Here is a 26,918-nt window from a genome sequence, read left to right as displayed (position 1 = left end):
TTGCCTGTATTAGAGGAAAATGAGAAATAAAGCCTGAATCCATATATGTCACATATCAATGTTTTTTGTAGAAATAATGAAATTTTTTCCCTTCTTATAATACTAAAACGTGGGCTTATTTAGTAGAAACATTCAGCATTTTTTTTATACTGGAAAATTTATTTATGGCATATATTTACAAAATTTGTTACATGAAATAGTGAGACCCCCCTAGCTGAAATTAGAAAGTAATCCCGTATTATTGTTTACATGGAAGAGTCAGCCAGCTACAGAAAGAGAAGGCAATCTTTTGCATGTTACAGCTGTCTAGGAGAAGGAATTTTATAAATACATTTTATTTTTTCCTTCTCTCCTTGATATGATGCTCTGATCAATCATTTCTTTCAGCACAATGATTAAAGGTGGCAGGAATATATCATCAATTTTTATATGTACTTCTTTGTCTTCCCTATGACTTCCCTGTACTGTAATATAAACCTAGAAAGAAATCTGAACTGATAGCTATCAAAGGAAATAAATGCCCCACTTCCACTTCCACAGAACACACAACTCATGTTCTCCACGGCAGTCATAAAGTGACTAAAGATCAGCATGAAACTTACATGTGCCCCTTTTTTTCATTAACATTTCAGATGCCTTCTTTTAGCAAGCACTATTAGCTTGAGGCCCTTAGCTGAAGCCAGATAGATTTTTAAACATCTAGTGCTGGGTGGACAGTGACATCTAGAGGCCCTTTTTAGGACTACAGCAGAAATATAGGTAGCTACCACAGCACAAGGGAAACGTCAAACTTAGAGCAGTGTTTTCAACACCATAGTTGTATGGTAAAGGGCAATGACCTATGTCTATAAAATGGAAAACCTAAGAACAATTGGAAGTGCAGCAATCTGAGTAGCATGAAAATGCAATGGAAAAGTGAGTGCTAAAGAACTTATTTAAAGATCAGATTCAGGATATAAAAGGTACATTGCATGATCAATATTAAACAAAAATATAAGTGGGTGGGGCATACTGTATACATGCATGGCAATAAATGGACTCCAAATATAACATTATGGTTGTTCTATAAGTTTGGATGCCCAGATCCTTGCCTTTGAGTTGGAGATGAAAAAGGGGAAACCCAGGCCTCAGTTGGATCATTACAGAAAATAACCACGTAGTTTTATTTTGGGCACTTAAATGAATATTATAATTGAAGAATTGATGTACATAGAGCATCCCACTATATACTGATATGCAGAGTTTCTCCAACCTACTGACCTCATGTAAGTTGGAACCTATATCCTTCCTAGATTTGTTAGTTGAGAATGATGAGTGTCGAAGTCTTAGCATATATGTAAGTCCTAAATTAGCGAAAGCTAAGCTACTGTTTTCTGCTGCATAATTGCACTAGAGATGGGGAAGGGGAGTTTGTAGGAGGAGATTCAAATCACAGCTGCAGAGATATTTTGTTTTCTGGCCCAAGTCTTTTAAATGCTATGTTACAGTTATTCGTACATCCATGTGACACTTATATTATTCTCTTTATCCTTTACTGAACTTTAGTCACAGTTATAATAATTGTAATTGCCAGAAATCTATCCAGGCAAAAGTTCCACTAGGTTGCAACCTTCAAAATCATCCAGTGTGACATTCTTTGTTAATTAAATGCTAGGAGTTGTTCTGCCACTGCTATTACAAAGATCCTGAAAGATGTTGAGAATGAGAACAATTAATTAAATTACAATTTCATTGCTAGCTGTTTTGTTTTCATTGGTCCCAAGCTTTTTCATTTATTTTAAGGTCCATTAATGTCTTTGGTTGGAACAGGCACGTGTGTTAATGTGTGGGATCAAGTAACAATGCCGGCCTTGTCAGACAGCAGAGGAGGCCCTATTTGGTCCCTCTGTACTGCTTTGTTTCTCAGGATGATAATCGGCATCTTGGCAGAAACCTGCACCTTTGGGGTGGGGGTGGAGAGTTGTTTTCTACAGTGTAATCTTTGTTTGGAATCACCAGCTGCTCTGTGACATCATCAGGCTGGAACTTCTTATACAACAATTGCTATCCAGGCAGAGGAGGAAGACCCTGGCAAAGGGAAGAGATGGTTCTTCAATTCACCTGAGAATCATCTCCCCCTCTCCTAACAACTGAAGCCCTCCCCTTAGCAGATCCAAAACCTCAGCTGTTTCTGTGGCTCAGCTGAAAAAATGGAAGTCCTGAACGATTGTCCTTCTCTATGTTTGTGATTCTAGCTGCGCCTTCTCCCAGCCTGGCTATTTCATCCCAGGTGCTCTGGCATTGCCAACTGTACTGCTGGCCTCTACAGCGTCATAAGTGAGTCATACAGGGAAGGGGTTAGAAAAAGAGCAAGGCACTGTTTGGCATCTTTTCATGTTCTTTTTCCTCAACTTTTCCCTCTATGTGATCGGTTGTTAGCATTATTTCTTTTCCTCTTCCAGCAAGGATCTTTATGCAATCTTCTTGACATTTGCACCTGTGCTCTTATGGAAAGAGTGAATCTCACTTACAATTCCTGAAAAATGGAGCACGAACTTGGAAGGTAATCTAAATTTTGTCCAGATGATTAAGAAGTTTCTCAAAAGCACAGACTCTTAATTGGGTTTACCAATTAAAGTCCAAGATTCAAGTCACTTTATAGCTGACCTGAATAAATAAATACAGAAGGGTTGTACTCTACATTGCTTGCCACTGTCCCTATCATTTTTTTCATTGCCTGAAAGTTGCTGATTAACCATACATTATTCTTCATGGGAATAGTTGCTAGGAAGATGTTGCAAGGAAGATGTCTAGCCTTCCTTGTATTTAAAGACTGGAGATGAAGCAAGTTCTTCTGCCCATATGTAGAATACCCTAGTGGAAAGTTATATGAAAGAAACAGTGTGATGCTTTTTATAGGCTGTTGCCTCCAATTTCTGGAAGCAAACTATTCCATTCATTAATTGTTCTCACTGTCAGGAAGTTTCTCCATAATTCTTTGCTGGATGTCTCTTTGATAATCTTTCATCCATTACTTCTTGTCCTGCCCTCAGCTGATTTGGAGAGTACTGTAGGTCAACTCTCTCTTCTCTATGACAGCCCCAAAATATGGGAAACTGCTATCATGTTACCTCCTAATTCTTCTCTTTGGTAGGTTAGACACACCTAGTTCCTGCAACCATTTATCATGCACTTTTAGCCTCCAGTCCCCTAAATCATCTTTGTTGCTCTTCTCTGCATTATTTCCAGAGACCCAACATGTTTTAGCATTGTGGTCACCACAACTGAACAGAGTACTCAAAGTGTGGTCTTTCCAAGCGGTACTAATATTTCACATGATCTTGATACTATTCCCTCTATTGAGTAAAGGTATTTAAGTGGTTGTCCACTAAGACATCTAGATTCTTTTCACAGTTCCTGCTAGTGAGCCATATTTGACAGCTATATATTTTACATCTACATATTTACATATCTAGATATCTAGATAGATATCTAGATATCTAGGTAGGTAGGTAGGTAGGTAGGTAGGTAGGTAGGTAGGTAGGTAGCTAGCTAGCTAGATAGATAGATAGATAGATAGATAGATAGATAGGTAGGTAGGTAGGTAGGTAGGTAGGTAGATAGATTAGATAGATAGAGGGTATAATATATAGATTTTGAAATATCTACATATTTGACATCTACAATTAATTCTGCCTTCTCAGTTCAAGATCCATATTCTGGAATAAACAAAAGATTTGTGGAAAAAGTTCAAATTGTACTTTTTTAAAACCCAGGTTTTTACTTTCAGTTTATCTGTCTTCATATTTAACATTTTAAATCACAAAGATATTGTTTTCTTGCTTTATTATTATTTAGGTTTTGTTTTAATTACTTCCTTTTTAATTGTATTTTTGTAAGCCATCTTGAGTTATTAAAGCTTTTGATTATTCATTTCTAAAGAAATGAATAAATAATCTAATAATTTAAAGGATAACTGAAGCATCCTATGCATTTCTAAATCATGTTTTTATCAATTCATTTATTTGTACCTATTTATTTATTTGCATTTCCTATAAGAGAAACAAGGATGTCTCTATTGTTGTCTATCTGTTGTGTTTTCTTCTGCATTGTGTTGTGCTTACTTTCTCATAGAGAATCCAAAAATGAGATTGTGCAGGCTGAAAACATCACGCCTACGGGCCCAGATGAACAACCTGATAACAACATAGTCGAAGTCTTAAATGAGCAGGCTGAAGAGACCATCCGTCTCCAAGGCCCAAATGAACAAACTGAGGAAAATGAAAACCAAGGCCTAGATGAGCCGCTTAGCGATAGCACAACTCAAAAGCTAACAGAACAAGAGGAAAAGAACCAGCCCCAAGAGCTAAGTGAACTGAGTGAAGGAAGCCAACTTCAAGACCTGAGCGAGCAGGATGAGGAAAACCAACTTCAAGAGCTAACCGAGCAGGGTGAGGAAAACCAACCTCAAGATCTGACCGAGCAGGGTAAAGAGAGCCAACTTCAAGACCTGACCAAGCAGGGTGAAGAGAGCCAATTTCAAGACCTGACTGAGCAGGGTGAAGAGAGCCAATTTCAAGACCTAACCAAGCAGGCTGAAGAGAGCCGATTTCAAGACATGACTGAGCAGGGTGAAGAGAGCCAATTTCAAGGGCAAAGTCAGCAGGGTGAAGAGAAACAACCTGAGGAATTGAGTGAAACAGCTGAAGAGAATCAACTTCAAGAACTGAGTGAGCCAGATGAAGAGAGCAAGCCCTCAGATATAAGTGAACTAGATGAAAGTAGCAAAGTACAAGATTTAACTGAGCAAGTCAAGGACAATGAGCCCCAAGATTTCACATATTTGGCTGTGGAACCAATAAGGATGCAAGAACAGACAATCCTTTATGATCAGCCAGCCCCACCCTCTTTTATTGATTACCTAGCTATTTCTATTACTGGAAGGCAGGATGAACAGGGCAGATCAGCTGCTCCAGAATCCATATTAGATATGTAAGTAATCCTCTGGCATTGCAAAATTAAGATTTTAGCTTTAATATCTGGTTGCTAAGAAGAAAGAATGGCATTTGTGGATGTATATAAGCCAGAGGTCCCCAACGCCCGGTCCGTGTACCGGTACCGGGTTGCGGCATGCCAGCAACCGGTCCGTAGAAACAAGCAAAGCCCTGTCCATGGGATGTAGGCTGCACACAAATCCACCCACTCTCTGGTCCATGGAAAAACTTTTCTCCATGGAACCAGTCCCTGGTGCCCCAAAGGTTGGGGACCTCTGATATAAGCAATCCTGGAGGGAAAATCTAACTGATCACAACTATAATGAAAGAGATTTTATAAGTGTAACAGAAGAGAGGTCAATTAAGAAAGTACTTGATAGGAATAAGCAAAGCCTGAGCTGACCATACCCTATAAGAAAGAGAATCAGAAAGTAAAAACTCTGTGCATGGGTGCTTGAGAACGAAAACAAAAGGAAGTAGCCTGAAATTAGTAATGTCATAGACAGGCAGAGGGACAAGCAAAAAGCAAAAATGAAGAATTATTTTATGGACCTTGGTAGTCAATAGGATAGTCAGGGCAATACTAAAATGTCTTCCCACTTGCCACTCTGGTCCGTGATCTTTTGAAAAGTGTTTACCTACTTCTATTTTCAGTTTTTCCCCATGATGGATGGATAGATGGGTGGGGGAGGAGGGAAAGATAGAGATAGGTAATAGGATTTATATCCTACCTCTTCTCCAGAAAAGTGTTTCTCAGTCTCAGAAACTTTAAGAACTTCAACTCCCAGAATTTTCCAGCCAACCATGCTCTAAAAGGTCTGTGGAATACAGCAGATTGGCTGAGAGAAAGTTGCTGAATGAATTTCTACAGCTGAGGGAGAACTAGTACCCAAGTTTTCAGTGCAACCTCCCATTTTAATTTATTCATCCAAAATGTTCTTAACCTTGTTTCAAAATATTTCATTAAGTATTCACCTTCATGTTTTCTGGTAATGATATAGTAAAGATTGACTTTTTTAAAAGAACATATTTAACTTGGTTCCTGAATTAACTTATTTATCTGATGTACTGAAGCAATTCAGCAAAAATCTGGTATTGTATTCACGTGAGACACTAAACCACCAAAAGAAAACCACTTGACTAAGCTTAACACTAGCCAGGTTTAGCACATAGAAATGCAGGAAGTAGGTTTGGAACTGTCCCAGTGAAGCAAGTTTTAAGGCATAAGATTGAAGTCCATCCATAAGTTTAACCAATATAGCCAAGGTGGAAAGAATCTGAGAGAGACAATTTAACAAAATTTGTAGAACTGCATGCTGCCCACTTCTGGCTTAAGGAAATTTATTGAAGTAAATTTTTGTTTTTCTCCTCCCTTCAGGATTCAGGTAAAATGTTGCTCTTTGATTTTTTTTTTTTTAAAGGCTCAGTCCTAAAATACAACTGAATTTGAAAGCTTGCAGTATATGGATAGATGGATTCATATATCATATTTAAACTCTTTCTCAGATAATTAGCATGGGTGGAGTGAAGAATTCATCTTCAGCATTGGATGGTATTAAATAATTACATCACTTGCAACATTTTGAAAAGAATAGCAAAACAATTTGAGAAAGAACATTTTAAAATATAAAATACCTGTTTAATATAGTGTATTTAGATTTCTCTTTATATATTTTCTAAATATATTATTGTCCCCTCTGAAAAATGATTTGTTCCTCTCTTACACTAGTACTCAACTTGAAAGAAAAGACAGCAAAATCCAAGATATAAAGAAAATTGAGAGAAGTAAGATTTTCTCAGAAATAACTGAGAGGGAGCATTATCAACCTGCCACTGAAGTTTCATCACTAAAACCCAGAAAGAAATCTGCTAATATTAAAACTGAAAGCTGTACTCCTATTCCCAGAAGTTACTATCAGCATACCAAGTAAGCAAACAAACAAACAAGTTTTGAGTTAAGATGGCTTCCCATTGAAGCCCAGAAATCAGAAGGAATCCAGTAGCAAATTTTCAAACTAACCAATTTTATTAAAAGGTATGTGTTTTCAAGAGCAGCAACTCATTTCATTAGATGCAATGGAGAAGTATGATAGAAAATTTCAGTTGAGACAAGGAAGGAAGGAAAGGTACTTATGCAGAGGCAGATTACATGTGAGACAGCATACAAGCATCTTGTCAATTAAGATAATAATGTTTGCGAAGGGTTTGATGAAGATGCTGGCTCTTTGTTAAGTATCTTCAGTATGTAGGTTCTTGTTCATTATGAAAACTGGCTTCAGGTTGGATGGTTTATTCATTGATTTGATTTATATGACTGCTCATTTCACAACAGCAACTCTGGATCGCTTACATTTAAAAATACTATAAAACATAATATAAAACACAGGCATAGAGAGTACAGGAGATGGCCTTGAGAAATACATGTCAAGGAACCAATATCTAGCAAAAGGAGCTATTATTATTTTTAAATCCAGAACAGTGAGATAACATTTAGAAACAGCTGAGACAGATGCCTCTCTTATTCATACTCCCTGTTAGACTTGCGGGTTTCTGCTATTACAATCAATCTCAATAGTAGTTTGAGCCTTTGTCTGGAGTTGTGTTCATGGTCTGGTCTTCCTTGGGGTGCTGGCATCAGCAGCAGATACAGCAGCTGAGAATGAAACCAGTTAAAACAAAAAGCACATCACAAATTCCTGAGCTAACTCTCTGATCACCATGCAAGGTGAGCACATATCCCTTTCAAAGGCCAGCAGGATAGGGACCCATCTAATCTCATAGGAAACAGTTTTCTACAGGGCAAGGACAAAGGCTCACTTCCTGGTTCTGCAAGACAACCTCCTTTATTGACAGGATCCACAGCATATTCTCCTTCTAAAATTATGCCAGCCTTCAGGATAGACCAGACTAGAAGGAAGCTTAGAACTATATTTTATTGAGATAAGCTATAATAATAAAAACTTGCAAACCTAATTACACTTTACTTTCCTTCTCTCTTATATCCCAGTAATCAGGAAGAGACCTGTCTGAGTGTCTTCCAAATGCAATCTTACTCTATTTCCTAGGATTTATGAAATGTTTCAGTCCTTTTTGTTACATAACATTTCTTGCCTATTTCCCTCAAGATCTTCTCCCTGGTTCTCCACAATCTAATAGAATGGCTAAGGACAATCCAGAAGGGCCAGTTCTGCTATTAAGCTGGCCCTCTGCCATAAAGCACTTTATGGGTAACAAATAGTACTTTGAGGTATACCCAGGCGTTCCTGGAAGCCAATGTGGAACTGCAACAAGTTGTTAACATTCATAACTATCGGCATCATTGCATTCTTCACAGCTGTAGCTTCTGAATTCTCTTCAAGGGCAGCCCATATAGAGTGCAATGCAGTAATTCACTTGAGAGGTAATTAAAACATGGCTGACCATGAGCAGAGTTCCCAGTGCAAGAAAAAAGCAACAGTCACACATGATGAAGTACAAAAGTTTTCCTGGTCATGTCACCAACTCTTCAAAGAGGAGTCACAAGTCCAAGAGGACTCCAAAAGTGTTTACCTATCCAGAAAAGATGGATTTAGGAGTCCCTAAAAATCTAAAGCCATTCCAGTCTTGCTGAGGTTAAGGTGAAGCTTCTTTTCTATTCAGACCCTTGTAGGCATTCAGACAAGACCTATAATGCTTCACATGATGTCTGATGATCTCATTCAATGGCTTCATATAAATGTTAGAAATGGGGACAGCCCTGGAGCCCCCCTCAAAGCAGAGTTTTGGACTTAGTATCTTCCCTGTCATCAACACCTTGTGGCAGTGAGGAGATTCAGGTTCAAATCCACTCTCAAGTATGGAAACTCAGTTGGTTAGCTACACTATTTCAATCCATCATATCTCATGGAGCTGTTGTTGTGGTAATAAAATTAACAGAACCTGCCTTGTAAGACACTTGGAGTTCTTGAAGAAAAGGTGGAATATATTTTAAGTACAGTATAACAGACTAATTAACAAGAAGCAAACTTTTGTCCCTGAACTCTCTTTATCAAGTGTATGAAGAGCTACATTACCACAACTGAATATAACAACCTATCCAATGATGGTGCTGGGTGGGAATCATAGGAACTATAATCTCAAATCTGGAAAACATTGAGTTTGGGATACACAAAATAGAATTTATATTCACTTGAGGGACATAATAGTAATGTGAGCCATCAGCTATCACTTGTATTAACAGGACTTTTGGCTTCAAATTATAAAGCCTCTTTCCCATCTCTGAATATGCAACATTCTGATTGAGGTCACAACATGGGCCGGTACCATGGGATTCTTGTTGGCATTTGGTACAAAAGACCACACTCTCCACTTCTCTGTCTGCCCTTGTCATAAAACTAGAGTTAGGTTATTAGATGAGTTCCACAATGTGATGTATTTGAAACTGAAGATTCCTGTTGACAAATTGGCATAGAAATGAAAACCAAACACAAGTCACCTTTTTATAGACAGGAACTTACAAAAAATCCTCAGATATGATGGCGATGTTTTTTGAGTTTGGGGAAGTGCTATACAAAATAGCTTCGTTAAACTTACATGAGGTCCTCTTTTAGGATATATTGTAACAAAATAAGAGTATCACTGAAAATTAATATCTTTTGGTATCATAATCTTAAGATAACTTATGTCTTATACACAGCAGGTTGCTCAACTCAATATGTATATATAAACATCTAAGGATGGTGGCCTCCATATATGAAGGGTGCTGGGCAAAATGTCTTCTAGAACATTTACCTCTCAGAAAATGAATTTCTCCCCTGCCAACTGGTCCTGACCAACCCTGACTTCCCTAGGTTAAAATCTTCAAATAAAGCTTTATGCTAATTTTGGTTTAGCTTCTGCAAATCCCCTTAAAGATTTCAGGGTCACACTTCAGCATCTTTTTTGCCTCCAGACATGTAGCTCTGCTTTTATGTCCACTTAGAGTCTCCGTTTCTTAACTTAACAAGGGGGAAAAGAAGGAACTGGGAATGGAGGATTGCCCATTTATTAAAGCCTGCTGGAGATTAAATTGTGGCCAGGTCCAGTTGCCCAGCATTCATAATTAGGACTGCCTCAACAATGTACTCTGAGTCTTGGAAGCTCCCCAGTCTGAAATATCTATTCATTTTCTCAGCTAGCTATTTACTTACTTTATTGGAGTTATTCTTGAAAGAGTTCGATTTATTGTATAAAAAAGTGGACAGAGGTCATGATCTCATGGATTGTCTTCTTTATTTCCTATAGGCCAGTGGTTCCCAGAATTACCCTGCCTCAAACATCTGATAAAGCAATTCAGGTGAGAATCATGATCTTTGCAATAAGATTAAAAAGATTTCCCCAGTCCAGTCATGTCCGACTCTAGAGGGCAGTGCTCATCTCTGTTTCTTAGCTGAAACAGATGTCCAAAGACATTTCCATGGTTATGTGGCCAGCATGATTATACACCAAGGTGCATGGAACGCTGTTATCTTCCCACCAAAATGGTACTTATTTCAAATTTGCATATTTTCAAACCAGGCAGGAACTGGGGTAAGAACAGGAATCTCACCCATGCTTGAATCAGCTGACAAGCTCAGTGTCTTTAACCACTGCACATAGGTCCATATGTCATCAATACATAGCATATGCTTTGAGGACAGTTGTTCTACAGCAATGGATGGCATCACAATGTTCTCACAATTAAAGAAATCAAACCAGAGGGATCAATGTAGTCAATAAAGAAAAAACAATAATGATTCTGAAATATCACTGAATGTTCACTGAACACCAACTGCAATTACCAACACTGAATTTTAGGGCAACTTTAGGTAAAAGTAAAAAGAACCATGAATAAATTAAATGCTGCTTTTGTTTAATCCTTATCTGGAGATGCTTGCAGAATCATTCAGGTTTACATAAGCACTGAGAATTTAGAAAGAGTCATCCGAAACTTAGTCTCACATGACCTTCTCACAGTAGTAGTCAAATGCCTCCAGAAAGGATCCAGTCTTTTGTTTGTGTTCCCTGCAAGCAATATTGAAAGTATTTTGCATAAATGATTTGGATATCTGGATGTGTTTAAGCATACACAGGTACAGGAACAAGTTTATTCAGATGTACAAACAAGGCTTATTTTCTCATGTTACTATGAAAAGGTTTATAGGAAAACATCCGTTTAGTAGTCATACTTCTGTGACTTTGGCCATCTTCAAACCTTTACTTTATGATTCAGATAATAATTTAAGATTCTGTGGTACATAAGCATAACAATGGCTATTAAATATTAGATATTTTATTCTTTTCTAGGTCTGTGGATGCTACAAAATTTAAAAGACTATTTGGAATGTGCTGGGGCATAAGTATAGCCCCTCTTTAAAGTAGCCACATTTTTTCAGTTTTTTATGAAAACCTGTAAAAAGCACAGGTGCTTTACTAAGTAGTTTTAAAGATGCAGCTACTTTAATGAATTGATTCATTAAAATATATTAAATTATTTCCAAAATATTACTTTTTAATAATATTTTTCTGACTTTTAGGGGGTAGAAATGTTTTTATTTGGGGAAAAACAAATGGATGTAGACTGACTAACATTGCTAGTTTCACACCACTGTGAAATCTGCTGGGAATATTTCTAAATTTATTTCTAGTAGAATTCATAGTGGAATCCCTTTAGATGAACAAGTTTGTACATATGAGCTTGGCAAATTTAAGATGCCTGGACCAGCTCAGAATTACTCGCTGTGAAATTCTGGGAGCTGATAGTCCAAAAATCTTAAAAGTTGCCAAATTTGATAAACAATGATTTGGAGAATATCCCGGTTGAAGTCTACTCTCAGTCATGAATGCTTACTGGGTGACTTTGGGCAGAATTCTCTCTCAGCCCACCTGACTTTGCAGAATTGCTCTGAAAAATTGGGCAAGGGGGGGGGTAGATGGGTTGCTATATATGTTGCTTTGAGCTCCTGAAGGATAATCAATTTAAAAAATAAATAATGCAATATTGACTTTACCCTCAAAACACATAATAGTCATGGGAAAGACTGAGAGATTGAAACCAAGTAGCAGAGCTCTTCCCAGGTTAAACAATGGGATGTATTTTGGTATTATTTTTCCACTTTCGAACTAACATTTATTTTGAATTGGACAGTGTAATAAGATGCTCATGCGACGCCTGACACCACTTAGGAAGCCACCCCCTCCGAAAGTCACCACCCCCAAAACAAGCCCACAAACCAAAGATAAAGACACCCAGGTGAGCACTTTCTTATCCATGTGTGCAAAGTGGTTCTCTTCCTAAAACGACTCCTTGGATAAATCATCTTTAAAGTACTTTCCACCCACTGGTTTTCTAACTCCAATAAGTGCTTTTTTTTTTTAATTACAAAGGAACACAAACTTAAAACTGATTTCGCAGTATTGAAAAAGTTTTCCCCCTTAGGTTTCCATGAATGTTTCTATCACAGAAGTTTTTTTGTCTCCAGTTCTTTGCCCCTGCCTGCTTTCTTCTGAGTCTTCCTTTTGACCTCCTGTTACAAGGAGGAGAAAAATAACACTGAAGAGTGAGGTCCAGCCTTCCGTTACTTAACAAGGCCAAAATATTGTCTAGTGTGCTGATACAGCCTTGGGAAAGATGCAGGAACATTCCCAATCTAAAAAACTATTTTCTACCATAAGCCCCTCTCATGGGCAAGTGCTTTAGCAGAAGTGATCCACGGGCTTTCTAATATTGGCCCCTAATTTAATGTTTCATTTTAATTAATACATCACCATTGGCAGTTTGACTGTGGTTGCTTAATACGGTTGAGGTTACTTTTAAACTCCTTCTATCTCATTTGCCTTTTTTTTCCTCTCCATAAGTTTCAGCAGATATTTTGTCAACATTTTATAGTTAAGCTAACTCAATGAATCAAGACAGATTGCCCTAACCATGGTTTGTTAAATAGTGATGAATGGCTTAGTTCCTACATGTTTTGGTAAACAGTGGTTTATGGTTCAACATTAAAACCACTATTATTTGTTGAAAACATCATAGATGAAGCAAGCCATGACTTACATGGGATGGGAATCCAGCCAATTATGTTTATGCATGGATCAAGCTTTTGAAGATTTAATTCCAATCTTTGGATGCCATGCTTTAACGGGAATTTAACTTTTATTGGCCAGGTGCCAATAAAAGTTTTCCTTTCCTACTACTACATGTGTGATGACAGTGTATAAAGAAATGTGCATTATCACAATCCTGCTGTCCTCACTATCAGATTACTACTTCCTTTGAAACATTGTTGAAGAGACCACTAGTTTCAGTAGAAAAGAAGAAAAAAGAGAAGAATAAGCCAGTTCCCAGGGGCCCTTCAAAGCAAGCTTCTCCAAGCAAAACCCGCCCATCCCCTTCACGCAGAAAGAGTGTCAGCTCTTCTGGCAGGTAAAAATCCCTTTTCAGCTTGTAATGGGCCAACTCAGGCATTCTTTCCTCCTTCCACTGTGCCTGATCCTTTTTCTGCTCCTGATTTTCCTCGGCAGAAGGAGAAACCTTTGAACATTTAAATATGGAGAGTAAATGTAACGTATGGGGGATTTCTATCAGTGGGAAAATCTTCCTTCAAAGATATTTTGCAATTTCATTAATGTATCTGATGTACATCTATTTTTTCTTTTCATTTTAAAACATTCTGGTTTGCAATTTCCTTCCCTTCTTTAATGATTTCTCCATAATTAATTTTGCACAATATTTTGCAAAATTAGTGGTGCAAACAGGAAAGAGGAGGAACTCAAATCAGTGTCTTGCCCCCTTGAAATTGTTCCTATGCCATTTCTGTAATTCTTAACAGGTTTTTTTTATCTGCATAGTTAAAGTGGCCTGCAGGATTACTTGTTTTCTTAGTCAGACATCTTTAAGCATGCAACAAAATCTGCTATAATCATTATTTCACATATTTCATGCATTGGTTGGAGTTTTACATCAAGCTATGCCATAACCAACAAATGCTGGGGAGAAAAACAACCCAAAGTGGTTGGATTCACAGAACACGATAAGCCAAAAGTCAGACTAACATTTGACTTACTACCAACTTTAAAACCGGTCTTTAATAGTTGTGACACAGTAATTGTTCTGGGCCTATTGTTCCATGTTCTACATAAAAGTATTTGAATGATGAACTGTGAGTGGCAGCTTAATAATAATTTTTATTCTCTCTATAGCCATGTCTCACGATCCATGCCAACAAAAAAGAGCAAGTGAGTAGCCTCCTGCTTATGCTCCATTCTACCTCCTTTTATTTTCTTCCTTTATAATGTTCTCTCTGTTCTCCCTGTTTTGGCTTTCTCAGTTTTTGGGCTCTATGATCTCTCATTTCCATTCCTGGAATTTGCGTGTTAATGTATTGTGCATGCATGTGTCAATAGCTCTCAAAATCAAAAGTATAAAGGTGTGGATGGGCAGGAAAGAAATAATAAGATATACCTAGTGGGTAAGGAAAGAAAGAAAATGTCATGGTGTCTGCATGTGATGCTAATAAGGATGGTTTGCAAAGATGAAGCAGTACTGAGGTGTAGTAAATGAATATAGCTATGTTTCTTATGTCGTGCACTCATTGTAAAACTTGTTGTAAAACTTATTGTAAAACTTGACAGGTACCTATATATATATATATAGGCATAGTGAAGAGACATGAAAGCTAGGGCATTGAGCATATAAATTAAGAGGAGAAGGCGGCAAGGGGCAAGTGTTAAGGCATTGTAATGCAAACTCTATCCCTTATCTATTTGTATGCAATGTTGCAATGCAAGTAAAAAGGACAGAGTTTGGATTGTGGCTTAATGCCCTACATTTATTACTTTAGGTTTTTATGGTTAGGAACAGACAATAATGGTTCAAAAACCGATGTACTGCAGAAAATCACTTGATGATCCTCCACCTCCACATATCAAGGAAGTCAAGTCCAGAAGACCCTATTCATGGCCCCAGTTCTATAGAACTGTCTTCATCCACAAGTCAGACTTGCCCTACTGTTGACTGCTTTCCAGAAGCTTTTAAAGACCAAACTCATCCAGAGAGCTTTTGGTATCTTTGTGCTCTAGTTATTATGGAAGTAATTCATTATTTATTGTTATTTATCTATTACATTTCAGTGCTATTGTTTATTTTTATTGTGTATTTTTTAATTTATTTAATTCACTTATTCAGTCGCAATGGGTATTTCTTTATACTTTGTAACATGTCAGGAATTTTTGTGAAAAATGACAAGATAGGCAGGGGGAGAGAAATAAAGGGGAGGCTGATGAGGCAATTCCTTATCTTACCAAAGATAAGGCTGAAAGGGACGAGCTGAGAATGATATGAATCAGGGTGGGTCCTCACATAATAACTACTAAGATTCAGTTAATGGCAGCAGTAGAGATTGTGGAGATTGCTGCTGCTAAAAACATGGCCACATGATATTGTACTTTATGATTGCATAAGTTAAGGACAGGAATTCCACCCCTAATTACTGCCATAATTTAGAGACTACCTGTAGTGATTTGCTTCTAGATGTGAAAGATTTTAAATTCGATTTAGGTGATACCAGCCTTGAGGTCAAAGATAAGCAGAGGTTATAATGATAATCAGATTTCTGTCCATGTTTTGGCAGGAAGCCTAATGTTATCTACAATGTCCACATAACTGTGTATGACAGGGGGAGAGACATTAATACCCAGTTTATCAAGGACACAGCCTGGGAAGGTAATTTATGTCATTTGGCCTTGTCTCAGTGAAAGAAGTCTTCTATTGGTGAAAAACTCCCTTGCATACAATTATTTTCCTTTTTGATTTGTTGCTTTGTTTGTTTATCACCTAAAATAATATAAGATAATGTATAGTGCTTTAATTCATTATTTGAAACACAAATCCTAATCAGTCCATTTTATTGAATGATTCATATTAAACTGCCATTAATGCTAGTACAGGTGGTCCTTGACTTACAACCATTCAGTTAATAACTGTTCAAAGTTACAACGGTACTCAAAAAAGTGACCTATGACTCACTGTTTTCACTGTTGCAGCATCCCTATGGTCAAATGATTAAAATTCATATACTTGGCTACTGGGGTGTATTTATGATGATTGCAGTGTCCCAAGGTCATGTGATCCCCTTTTATGACCTTCTGACAAGCAAATCTGTGAAGCCAGATTCACTTCACAACCATGTTACTAACTTAATAATTGCAGTGATTTACTTAACAACTGTGCCAAGAAAAGTCATCAAATGCGGCAAAACTCACTTAACAACTGTCTTGTCTAGCAAGGGAAACTGGGCTCAATATGGTCATAGGTCAAGCACTACCTGTAGTGGATGTTCATCTGTGGTTTTAAATTGAACATTGCTTCATTTGTGAATAGATTCGTGACAATAAATGACACCCCCCCCTCCCAATAGTATTTCTTCATTCAGGCACTGCTATACCGAAACCCTGCACACACTCCTTTGTAAAAATGGCTCACAAGTGAATAAATTAAATCTGACACAGTAATAACACAAACTGTAGTTAAAAATATGAACCATTTTAGAGCAAGAGTGTTTCAGTTGTCCAGTCAACACTGTAGACCACAGGCTTAGTAGAGATGCTATAATTTTGACAGAATTCTAGAAACAATTTTTGTGGTCCAAGACAAAAAATGAGATGGGAATGCCTAGAATTTGGGCGTATTGTACAGAACACTTTACCGTTACATCAATTCATTGATTTGGTCTCCAGTTACGATAACTGTGCTTAGTGCTAATTTTAAATCCTAGTTTTAAAAGTCATATAACATAATCTTCTCTCCTTGCCCCATTTTTTAAAGTATTTTAAAAATAATTTTATTAAATTTCAAAAAATAAAAAAGTTAACATACAAAATTACAACTAAAAAGGAATAGTGAGGGAAGTGAACAGCGGGGAAAATTTTAAAAGTGGCATTAAAAAAAAGTAAACGCTCAAATAATCAATCAACGTACTTTGAATCCTCACACTTTTGAGGCACTCTTTAACTTCACTCTTTTTACACTGTTTTATTTGGTTTCCAGAACCAACTTTCTTCTGCCCAACTTCCATTCAATTCCATTGTATTCTGTTCCATTACTTCTGTTAGTAGACAAGTCTATCTTTGATATATTTTCATAAACATATTTGTTTTTCCTGCACTGCTTCTACTTTCAGAACCTGTCATCACTCTTGTCTTTATCACTAATTCTCTCATAGTCCAATGAAGTTTTCATAGAAAACTGAACTAGAAATTTCTTTTCTTCTGAAAAATACTTGCCATCTGGAGAGTTTGGAATGGAACAATCTCTGCCACCACAGGCATTACAAATTATTCTTTTGCCCTCAAAAAATATGCCCTCAAGATTATAAAAATGCACATCTCCTGCTCTACTGTAGGGTTGCACTATTACTGAGTAAGGGAATTTCACAAGACCCAGAACAGATCGCTGTCCATTTTTCGTGTAGCTTTCAATTTGCCTTCAATTCTATCCAGTTTCAGCCAGTTGTGGATATAATTAATGAATAGTATTTTACTTTTCAGATTGTATTGTGTGCTCAGGGCTGTCTAGAATCTGCGCTGTTTTCAATGTCTTGAAGTGTGGCAGAGTTCCTGTCAGCAAACTCCTATTTGTACTTCATACTCTCAAGATTCTAGTGACCAGAGATGAGATGTATTGTGCTCTTCAGTTAATGAATGTGGATGGTATGTGATAACCCTGATGCACAGGCTTTTGTTTTGCTAGCAGTCATTTAACTCATAGTGCATGCTATCTGGGGAAAGCTGATATCCTCATGAAATTCGATTATGTGGAAATCAATATATGCATTAATTTTAGTTTGTCTGACTCAGCCCTATACAATGGGGGTCATGCAAATGGCAGCCTATTTTCCTGCATATTTAGATCACTGAATGAACTTTACAATCTGGGAAAAAGAAAATAAGTTAACCTGCTGCAGAGTTTTTAAAGGTATTACCCGGTACCTTGAACTGCTTTTGCATTTATACAACATGGTCAACTTGGTGCCTGAATTAGTTTATTACAGTATTTAGATTTGCAGACTGAATAATAAACTAATCAAACAGTGTGAGTACACTGAACCTTTTGAACCAATACAAGGTTAACATTAATCCAATTCAGCATGTTGTGCTAAATTGTCAGATATACCTTTACCTGATATGGCTAACTGTATTGTGCAAACACACCCATTGACTGGATTACAGAATCCACTGAGTCAGAACCAAATATATCACATTTTGATTGTGCATAATATATGAAGTTCAGCTATTATAATTTTTGTATACTTTGTATATATACACATATACTCTTTGATATGCTCCTTTCCAATTGAGAAGCCATGTTGACTGAAAATTTCCAAGTCATCCATTCTACGTTCTATATTTGGCCAGTGGCTCCTGAAGAGTGTAGGTGTGTGTGTGCATTCAGACTGATAAAAGCATACTTGCAATATTGCAACAGAAGCCACACTCCATTTCTATATTATCATGCATGCCCAACCCTATAATGATCCTACAGAGGCCCCGATCTAGCCTTCCCTTTGTGCTTTTATGCTTACTTTTTACTTCTTCCTAGTCCATCAACTATTTTTGCCAGAAAGAGTGTTGTCTATAAATATTGGGCAAGGTGCTGGAGATGCTGAAAATCCTGGCTCAAGTTTGAAGGGTCACATATTGTACACCTGTTATAATACCAAATGTTACTCTGTCTGTCAACTTGCTTATCTGCACGTATTTATGTCACTCTCACTTGTAACCTTCCTTCTCTCTTACAGTACTTGGGACTCTGAATTTTTCAGATTTTCTGGAAGTGGTGAATAAGACCTCCCCATTTGCCCAAACAGAAGGTATGAGAAGAAAAACTGAGGCAATATCAAGAGAAATGTTTGCACCAGTGTATGTTTGCCATACCATTGTATGGCATAATTCTGTTTTTTTCTCTCTCTTTATACTTCCATCAACAATTTCTACCCTCATTTTTCTTCATCTGAAAAATATCTGCTGCTTTTCATTTTTTTAATATAAACAAACATCACTCTTGTGATAATGTACATATTTGTATGTTTTGTTTGATGCTTTTACCTGAATGAAAATAAAAATGTGTTTGTCCCTCAGTAGGGGCAAAGAGGAAATTCTGATTGACTACTTTATTTTGTTCAATATGTCACATAAATTACTTTATGATGTTGGGTTGCTTTCATAGCTAATGTCATTTGTGATGGAATAATCACCCAACTCTCTTGATATAGCTAAACTAAGAATAAGGATGTTTCAGCACATCTTAAATTATTCTATATATTTTTGAAAATTTACTTTATAGATTTCAATTGAGAGAAGAAACCCTGCCTACGAAAGTCATACTTTCCATGTTTCATCTCTTGACTTATGAGGAATTAATTGAAAGCAGAGCAAGCTTTTCCTCTCCTTTTCCTTCTCTGCCTTTTGTCATGCCTTATACTTGTATCTGTCTAGTCAAAGCACAGTAGCAGCTTTATGGGATTTTTTTGTTTGTTCACCCCAGCTCATATTTTACACTCCAGTGTCCATGGCAACAATTGGCTGAAGTTGGTTGGCTTGCCCTCAATGTCATCTTCACCCTTAGCTACAACTAAGCTAATAATTACTAATAGAAGCTGGGGTGTTTTTTTCTCTCCCTTTCTCTGCCTCAGAAGTTGATGAAACACAGACTCCTGGAGTTATCTCATTCTTTACTTTTCAGTTGAAGTAACTGTCCATCATGCCCTCTATTGCACTGCTGAACAAGAAGCTGAGCTCTTGGGATGCATTTCAAATCTGTATTCCTTTGGGAACTGCTCATGCTGGAAAGGCGCTTTAGGATAGATAGAAGGTATTGGCTATGAGCTGAAGTTGGAATCTGCAGAGCTCATTGTCTCACACATATTACATACACAAACATATGAAGTGTCTTTCAATTTTTCTTCACTAGTTGTCAGCCTGATCATGGCAGTATCAACAATATTTATTGCATCCCCTTTCTTCCCCCTACTGCCTCTTGAAAGTTAGGAAGACACTTGCCAAACCCTTTGTGTTGCTGTGAACAAGGTGAATTAGATATAGAGAAGGTATGGGGGACCAATGGCTTTTAAAAGGTTGAAAGTGTATGACTTCAGTGCCTACATCTTTGTGCACGGAAGCATCAGTTTTTGCTGTCTTTTTCTTCTGTGTTTCTTCTAGGATTCCAGAATATCCTCTGGGCTTTCAGGAAAATAAAGAAAGATATGGTTTGTATTGATGATCTGAGGTTAATCCTGGAAAACCTTGAAGTCAACCTGACCTGTGAAACTATACATGATGCACTAAAATGCACTCGTATTAATAGTGAGTATCTTCATTTGACATTCTCCATTCCTTTCCCCAGATGATTCCTAAAAGGAATCTCATATCAAAATAGTATCTCAGTGCAGACCATCCAGAGTTAATCTGAATAAACAGCTTCTACTGTTATGCTGGTCTCAATTAGTTTAGGTTTGTAAAAGCTTGAAGTAGGATTTTGAATCATGCTCAGAAATCTGTTAGAGGTATTAGCAAATGCTAGAGATGATAACATTCCTTCTTCTCTTTGTGCAGAAAATAGGCTTCTGAACTTTAAGGAATTTATCCTGGCTGTAAGGGAACTACAGAAGCATCCTGCAGAAGAAGGTGAGATGTCTGATGATTCTTAGTAAATCAGTAGAATCAGTTTTGATGCTCAGTTCCATCTTGTTCTTGCAAGTGAATTAATGTACTATATTGACCTTTGCATTCTAAACCTAACACTTTGATGTTTGCAGAGAAATTATCTCTTTTAGAATGTCATAAGTTCTTTGTTAAGCTATACACAGTTAGACACATCTCTAACACTTGTGTCAAGATTTCAGCTTTATGATATGCTGATTCTGGGGGGAAAGGCTCATATAAGAGAGAAAGAAGGCATCACTGGTGACTGCTATTTTTGCTAAGCTGCCTGCTTTTCTATATACCTTAACTAGTAGAAAAATAAGAAATGATCCTTTGGTAATATCTTGCTAGCCCTAAGAAAGATCAGATTTCTTTTTTTTTTTGTTTCAGGGTTTCTACTTGGTCTCAAGTTTTTAACATTTCCTTGTTCAGGTTTTATCTTTCCCTTTCCACCTAGAAATCCTAAATACTGGGTTTCTTGATACTCCTGATGGCACTTCTTTAGATTGATGGTTAAACCAGCTTTTCTTAGGCTGTCAATTACTAACTTCTAAGTGTTGGAGGTGTTCTTCCCAAGTTTTGCCTTGGAAATTATCTAGATATGCTGCACACTATTTCTCTTTAGCAACTAGGATCTTTTTTCATAAAACGCTGGAAGATAGCTGATGCCCAGTGTAATCCAAAACCACTCTTTGAATTCGAAGAGGCTCTGTGGAGTAGCAAATACTATTTTCTCCTTTGAATGGGATTCCAGTGGAATGGCTAAGTCCAAGGATGATAAATACTTGGCTCCATCTAAGCCACCCAAGAAATCATTAACCCAGGGACTGGATATTCACCAAATGTTATCACCCAGTTTATTTGCTGGACATCTTTGCAAAATCATGTCTCCATTTGATTTTGGTATTAATTTGATCAAAGAATACCAGTCACAGATAGCTGCATAATGTCCATTTGGAGCATCTTGTTTATTTCATTTTGTAATACTTTAAGACATTCTGGAATTCTGAAGGATGCAGTTGAATAGGTTGAATTCCTATTTCTATCCAATGTTCCACCAGGTTCATTAAGTCTAGTTGCATAGTAAATGTATTTTTAAGTCACATACTATGTAGGGAGCCTGCCTATAGCCTGTAGTTTGCTCTCGCGCTAGTAGGCAATAACACTAATACTTTGTTTCCTACATTTAATTCCTTTGATTGTAAACTCTTATCATATTGCTTCTTTTGTTCTTCCTTGCTGTTTTTAAATGTTTATTTATTTGTTCATTTATTTAAATTGTTTGCTGCCCATCCTGCCAAAAGGTGAAAACAAGATAAAACATTGAAATAATAAAATAATGTTTGGAATAGAATAGAATAGAATAGAATAGAATAGAATAGAATAGAATAGAATAGAATAGAATAACAGAGTTAGAAGACCCAGGTTAGAAGACCTTGGAGGTCATCTAGTCCAACCCCCTGCTCAGGCAGGAAACCCTATACTATTTCAGACAAATGGCTGTCCAGTCTCTTCTTAAAAACTTCCAGTGTTGGAGCACCCATAACTTCCGGAGGCAGGCTGTTCCACTGGTTAATTGTTCTAACCATCAGGAAATTTCTTCTCAGTTCTGGATTGCTTCTCTCCTTGATTAGTTTCCATTCATTGCTTCTTGTCCTGCCCTCAGGTGCCTTGGAAAATAGCACCTGAGCTTTGGAGAATACTCAATTCCAGCAACAGTTCTTTATATGTTTTAGCTTCCAATCCCCTGATCATCTTTGATGCTCTTTTCTGCACTCTTTCTAGAGTCTCAACATCTTTTTTACATCATGGTGACCAAAACTGCATGCAGTATTCCAAGTGTGGCCTTACCAAAGCCTAGAACTGTGTTGGCTTTTTTTGGCAGCTGCAGCACACTGGGGACTCATATTTAAGTGATTGTCCACTAGGACTGCAAGATCCCCTCACATTTACTACTATTGAGCCAGGTACCACCTATACTGTACCTGTGCATTTGGTTTTTCTTGCCTAATGTAGAATCTGTCAATATTAACATTGACTAAAAATCATCAAAGATGGAAAGCGAAGGGGCAAGATGTATACATGGTCTAAGTGGAGTAGTATATCAGTCCATTAGGCACATCCAATATGACATGCCTCCATGGGAGACCAGGCCAATATTCCTGGGCAATATGTTCTAGTATCTTTAACTTGGTTCCTAGATTAATATATATATTATATTAAATTCTTAAGACCTTCTAAATTTTCACACCAGCCTTAATAATAACCTCCTTTGAGGTTGCCTCCCATAGAGTAACTTAGAGAGGCTAAATCCAGTGGATGTTTGTGGGATTTCCCTATATGCAAACAATAGAAATGGCAGCCAACCCCATGTTGGATTTAAAAAAAAGAAGGCTTCCAATTGTTTGGGACCTTGCCCCACATATTTCTGAAGGATCTGATACATCCTTTCAGTTAGATCATCTGCTGCAGATAATAAGGGTTGGTATATATCCCTTTTATTGTTGAATCCATGTAAAGATATTTAACTGGAGCTGACTGAAAATTAGATCCTTGATCTGTGAGAATTTCCTTGGGTATGTCTACCCTACTAAGGTTTTTAACATTTTGATGCTTTTGCTATTCTTTTAGCTGGCACATTCCTTAATGAAAAAGCTTCTGGAGAGCGAGTTGCATAGTCACATACAATTAGGATATATCCACTGTCTTTACTGGACTGGGGGAAGAGCCTACAAAAATCAGGAGTATTTTAGAAAAGGGGGTGGGAATAAAAGGCATTCTCTACAATGGAATTTTATTTTGTTCCCTTTTGGTTGATAAGCAGGACAGGATTTACAGTAATGGGCTATATCTGGTCTTAGCAAGTTCACTCTCTTAGCAGCAGTTAATGTTGATGTATGGTTTATGGCCTTCCTTAAGATCTTTGCAGTCCTGGCCAATCCTTTTTAAAATCCTACCTTTGAAAAATATGTGCATTCTCATTATAATACAGTGTTTCACCCAAGCTTCTGGTGAGGATGATTGATTTCCCTTTTTTTCTTTTCCCTAATTCCATCCAGGTTTCTATTTTCACCATTTTGTTCTGGGAGGGGGGATTGTTGTTTTAATTTAATTTTAAATGTTTTTTAATAATTTGTAAATTGGCCAGACTCATTGGAAAATGGGCAGCATATAAATTTAATAAATTATTATTGTGGTTTATCACACAGCCAGCTAGATGTGATCTGGCATTTTTCAGGTCTTTCATAAGGATGTAGGATAGGCAAATGTTGCTTGATGGTGCAAAATGTACTGTCGCAGGATGTTAAACTATTCCAAGTGAAACTGCCTTTTGCAATGGGCTGATGGTGATTTTGTCAATACTAATAGTGTGGAGGTGTTGCTCCAGGTATTGTGGGATAACCTGCAAAGTGCTTATTACGATTGATACTATCTTTGCTTTATTTTGCTTTATTTTGCTCTACCTCCCTTTGCAGGTCTTTGTATTTTGTGATTTTCTTCCTCTCCTATTCTGCTGTCTTCAGATATTGCAATGTCCACTCTCCAGCCTTTTTTTCTTTTGTTTTTCTTATTGACATTTATTAAGTCTGGGGTAGCAGTACTTGTCTCTTTGAATTCTAAGGTCCCAGATCACTTTAGCTTCTTTATTTTCTATTACTTTGTCTATTTTATAGTCCTATTTTATATACTTTTTGCAGATATTCCAATGTATCATTGTTGCTACTTTGTAACTATTGTTTGTAGTCAGTTGGTGCTACCGTTTCTTCACCTTTTTTGCAGAAGCAGCATTTACTGTCCATTGCTGCCTTCTCAACTTTAGTTTTGTATGCATTTGTTCTTAGAGCTTGGTCTTCTGCAGCCAGAATTAGTCTCTCAAGGCAAGCGACCTTATTCTGTTGTTTTTGTGCTATTCTAGATGCTCAGTTATTCTTTATTTCAATTCTTCTGTTTTAGTTAGAGGGATTATCAGTCAGCCAGATGTTTACACTGGATTTGACATATTTACGCCCTTACCGAGTCCTTCCAAGGACATGGGATAGGCAAATGTCATTGTTTGACTGTATTAAAGGTAGCATCACAGATGTAAGCTGTCCCAGGTAAAGCTGCATTTGGAATTGACTGATGGTGATTTGGACAGTGCTGATGATGTTCAAGTGGTGCTCCAATTCTTTTGGGATTGTACCTAAGGCAACTATTACTTTTGGGACTACTTTTGTTTTCTTTTGCCAGAGTTGATTATTCTTATTATTATGCCAATTGGCTTATGTTAAATCATATATTATCTTTTGAAAGTCTCTACTTCTCCTGACAGTATTTCCGAGTGAATACGCGCTCTTGGAACGGAAGCCTTTTCAGGATGTGACTGGGCTTGTCGGTGCTGATTCGAGATGGAGAAGAAAGTATCAAAGCTATTTTGATAGTGAAACATCTGAATCCACAACCCCATACTTCTCAGGACTGACATCTTCATCTACATATAGTGATTTTGACGAAGTCCACAGAAAAGTGTCCTGTCCTTTTGAGCAGAGTATCTTGAAAGATGAACAAGCAGATGAAGATCATAAAATCACAATAGTGAAAATTTTGCAATCCGATACTGCTGACCAAAAAGTGCCCGGCACTGCATCTTCTGTAGACCATGAAGAAAGCAACGCTAAAGAGTCTGACAATGTAGAGGCGAAAAAGTCAGTGACAGATGTTCCTGTTATAGAAAGCACCAGTGCTGAGCCTGAGCCTGACTTAACAGAGGAGAAAAAAGACATATCTGATACTCCTGATCAAAATATCCCACCTGTGGATAATGCAGAGGACAAAGATAAAGAGCAGGACATCGTAGAGGAAAAATCTTAGACTTTGATTCCTCAGTTCAGGTTACTCAGCTTCCACAGGTCACCAGTCAATCTATGTGTAAAGAGAAGGTCGGTTTTCTGAAGTTTCTGAGTTTCCACCAACCAATCTCGTGTAGGGAAATCTCAAGTCTTCTCTGATATTATGTGTGCTCTTTGCCCGGCCATATAATCAGCTGGAGCAAATTTCTAAAATCAAAGATATTAGGAAAGGAAGTCAATTCCTCCTGAAAGTGGAATAAGCTGGGGAGGCATTCAGGGTTATTTTATATGACTCATTGTAGACGATTCCTTGGCAGGCCTGAATAAAATTCAGCAGGTGTGTGTCTATCTAAATCCTTTTAACGTGCTTATTTGTTTTTTTATTGCTGTCTGGCAATTCTAGTGTTTTTAAGATCCTTACTGGATTACAAACAGTGCACCAGGGGAAAAAAGAAATATAGGTGGTCCTTGACTTACAACCATCTGCTTAGTGACCATTCAGAGTTACAACAGCACTGAAAATAGTGACCTATGACTATTTTTCACACCACTGAAGCATCCCTATGGTCACAGGATCAAAATTTGAATGCTTAGGCAACTGGCTCATATTCATGATGGTTGCCGTATCCCAGGGTCATGGGATCACTCTTTGCGACCTTCTGACAAGCACAATCAATGGGGAAGCTAGTTTCACTTAACCAGAATGTTACTAATTCAACAAGTGCAGTCATTCACTTTATAACTGTGGCAAGAAAGGTCATAAAATGAGGCAAAACTCACCTGTCTTGTTTGGCAACAGAAACTTTGGGGATCGTTGTGGTCATAAGTCAAAGACTACCTGTGTCCTAAAGTAAACCAATGCATATATCTATTTTTTTTTAAATTTGGTGTATAGTTGCTTTAAGTTCTTATTTTATAAAAAAAATTAATTCCCCACTCAACATAAGCCTTTTAGGTGTTGTTGATGGAATTAATGGTTGCAGATACAGTGAAACTGAAGTTCTGTTATTCTCTAAGTTACTGTAGCCCTGTACAATTTTTCCAAAATAGCAATAGCAAAAGCACTTAGACTCATATGTTGCTTTATAGCCCTCTCTAAGCAGTTTACAGAATCAGCATATTGCTCCACAACAATCTTAGTCCTTATTTTACCGACCTCACAAGAATGGAGGGCTGAGTCCACTTTGAGCCAGTCAGGACTGAGCTCCTGGCAGTGGGCATAGTTAGCCTGCAATACTGCATCCTAACCACTGTGCCACCATGGCTAAATGGTCTTCAAATTCTTGGCATGTTATGTAAACTCATATAATTCTATATTCTGCATTCATAAAGAAAACTCATCTCTATCTTTAAAAGTTAGCAAAGATTAAAGTTCCCCATTCACTAATGGCATATATATGAATAATATATAAAAACAAACACT

At 37.3% G+C, this 26,918-nt stretch overlaps 1 protein-coding gene across 2 annotated transcripts; it reads left to right on the top strand.

Annotated features, from left to right (window-relative positions):
* The first annotated feature begins 1,592 nt into the window (after nt 1–1,592).
* LOC120302720 (muscle M-line assembly protein unc-89-like) lies at nt 1,593–25,843 on the top strand. Of its 2 annotated transcripts, none has more exons than XM_039331578.1 (14): nt 1,593–2,316; nt 2,446–2,542; nt 4,114–4,971; nt 6,703–6,900; nt 10,236–10,287; nt 12,118–12,222; nt 13,229–13,392; nt 14,169–14,204; nt 15,599–15,690; nt 17,514–17,675; nt 18,764–18,835; nt 20,184–20,327; nt 20,577–20,648; nt 24,979–25,843. In XM_039331578.1, exons 2-14 carry the CDS (start codon nt 2,523–2,525, stop codon nt 25,515–25,517), a joined length of 2,514 nt encoding a protein of 837 aa, XP_039187512.1. In that variant the 5' UTR covers nt 1,593–2,316; nt 2,446–2,522; the 3' UTR covers nt 25,518–25,843. The 2 variants fall into 2 exon arrangements, with proteins under 2 accessions (XP_039187512.1, XP_039187511.1); XM_039331577.1 differs by having other exon boundaries at nt 1,830–2,316; nt 2,442–2,542.
* Nucleotides 25,844–26,918: the final 1,075 nt, after the last annotated feature.

Source organism: Crotalus tigris, unplaced genomic scaffold (genome assembly GCF_016545835.1).
Source record: "Crotalus tigris isolate CLP2741 ecotype Arizona unplaced genomic scaffold, ASM1654583v1 scf7180000024437.13266115, whole genome shotgun sequence".
Lineage (NCBI taxonomy): Eukaryota > Metazoa > Chordata > Lepidosauria > Squamata > Viperidae > Crotalus > Crotalus tigris.
This window is presented reverse-complemented; position numbering and strand designations above follow the sequence as displayed.

Coding starts and splice junctions, on each gene's coding strand:
- LOC120302720 (XM_039331578.1), top strand. CDS start 2,523: ATGGAGCACGAACTTGGAAG. Junction 15,691..17,513: donor CAAGGACACAGCCTGGGAAG/GTAATTTATGTC, acceptor TTTACTTTTCAG/ATTGTATTGTGTGCTCAGGG. Junction 20,328..20,576: donor AAAATGCACTCGTATTAATA/GTGAGTATCTTC, acceptor CTCTTTGTGCAG/AAAATAGGCTTCTGAACTTT.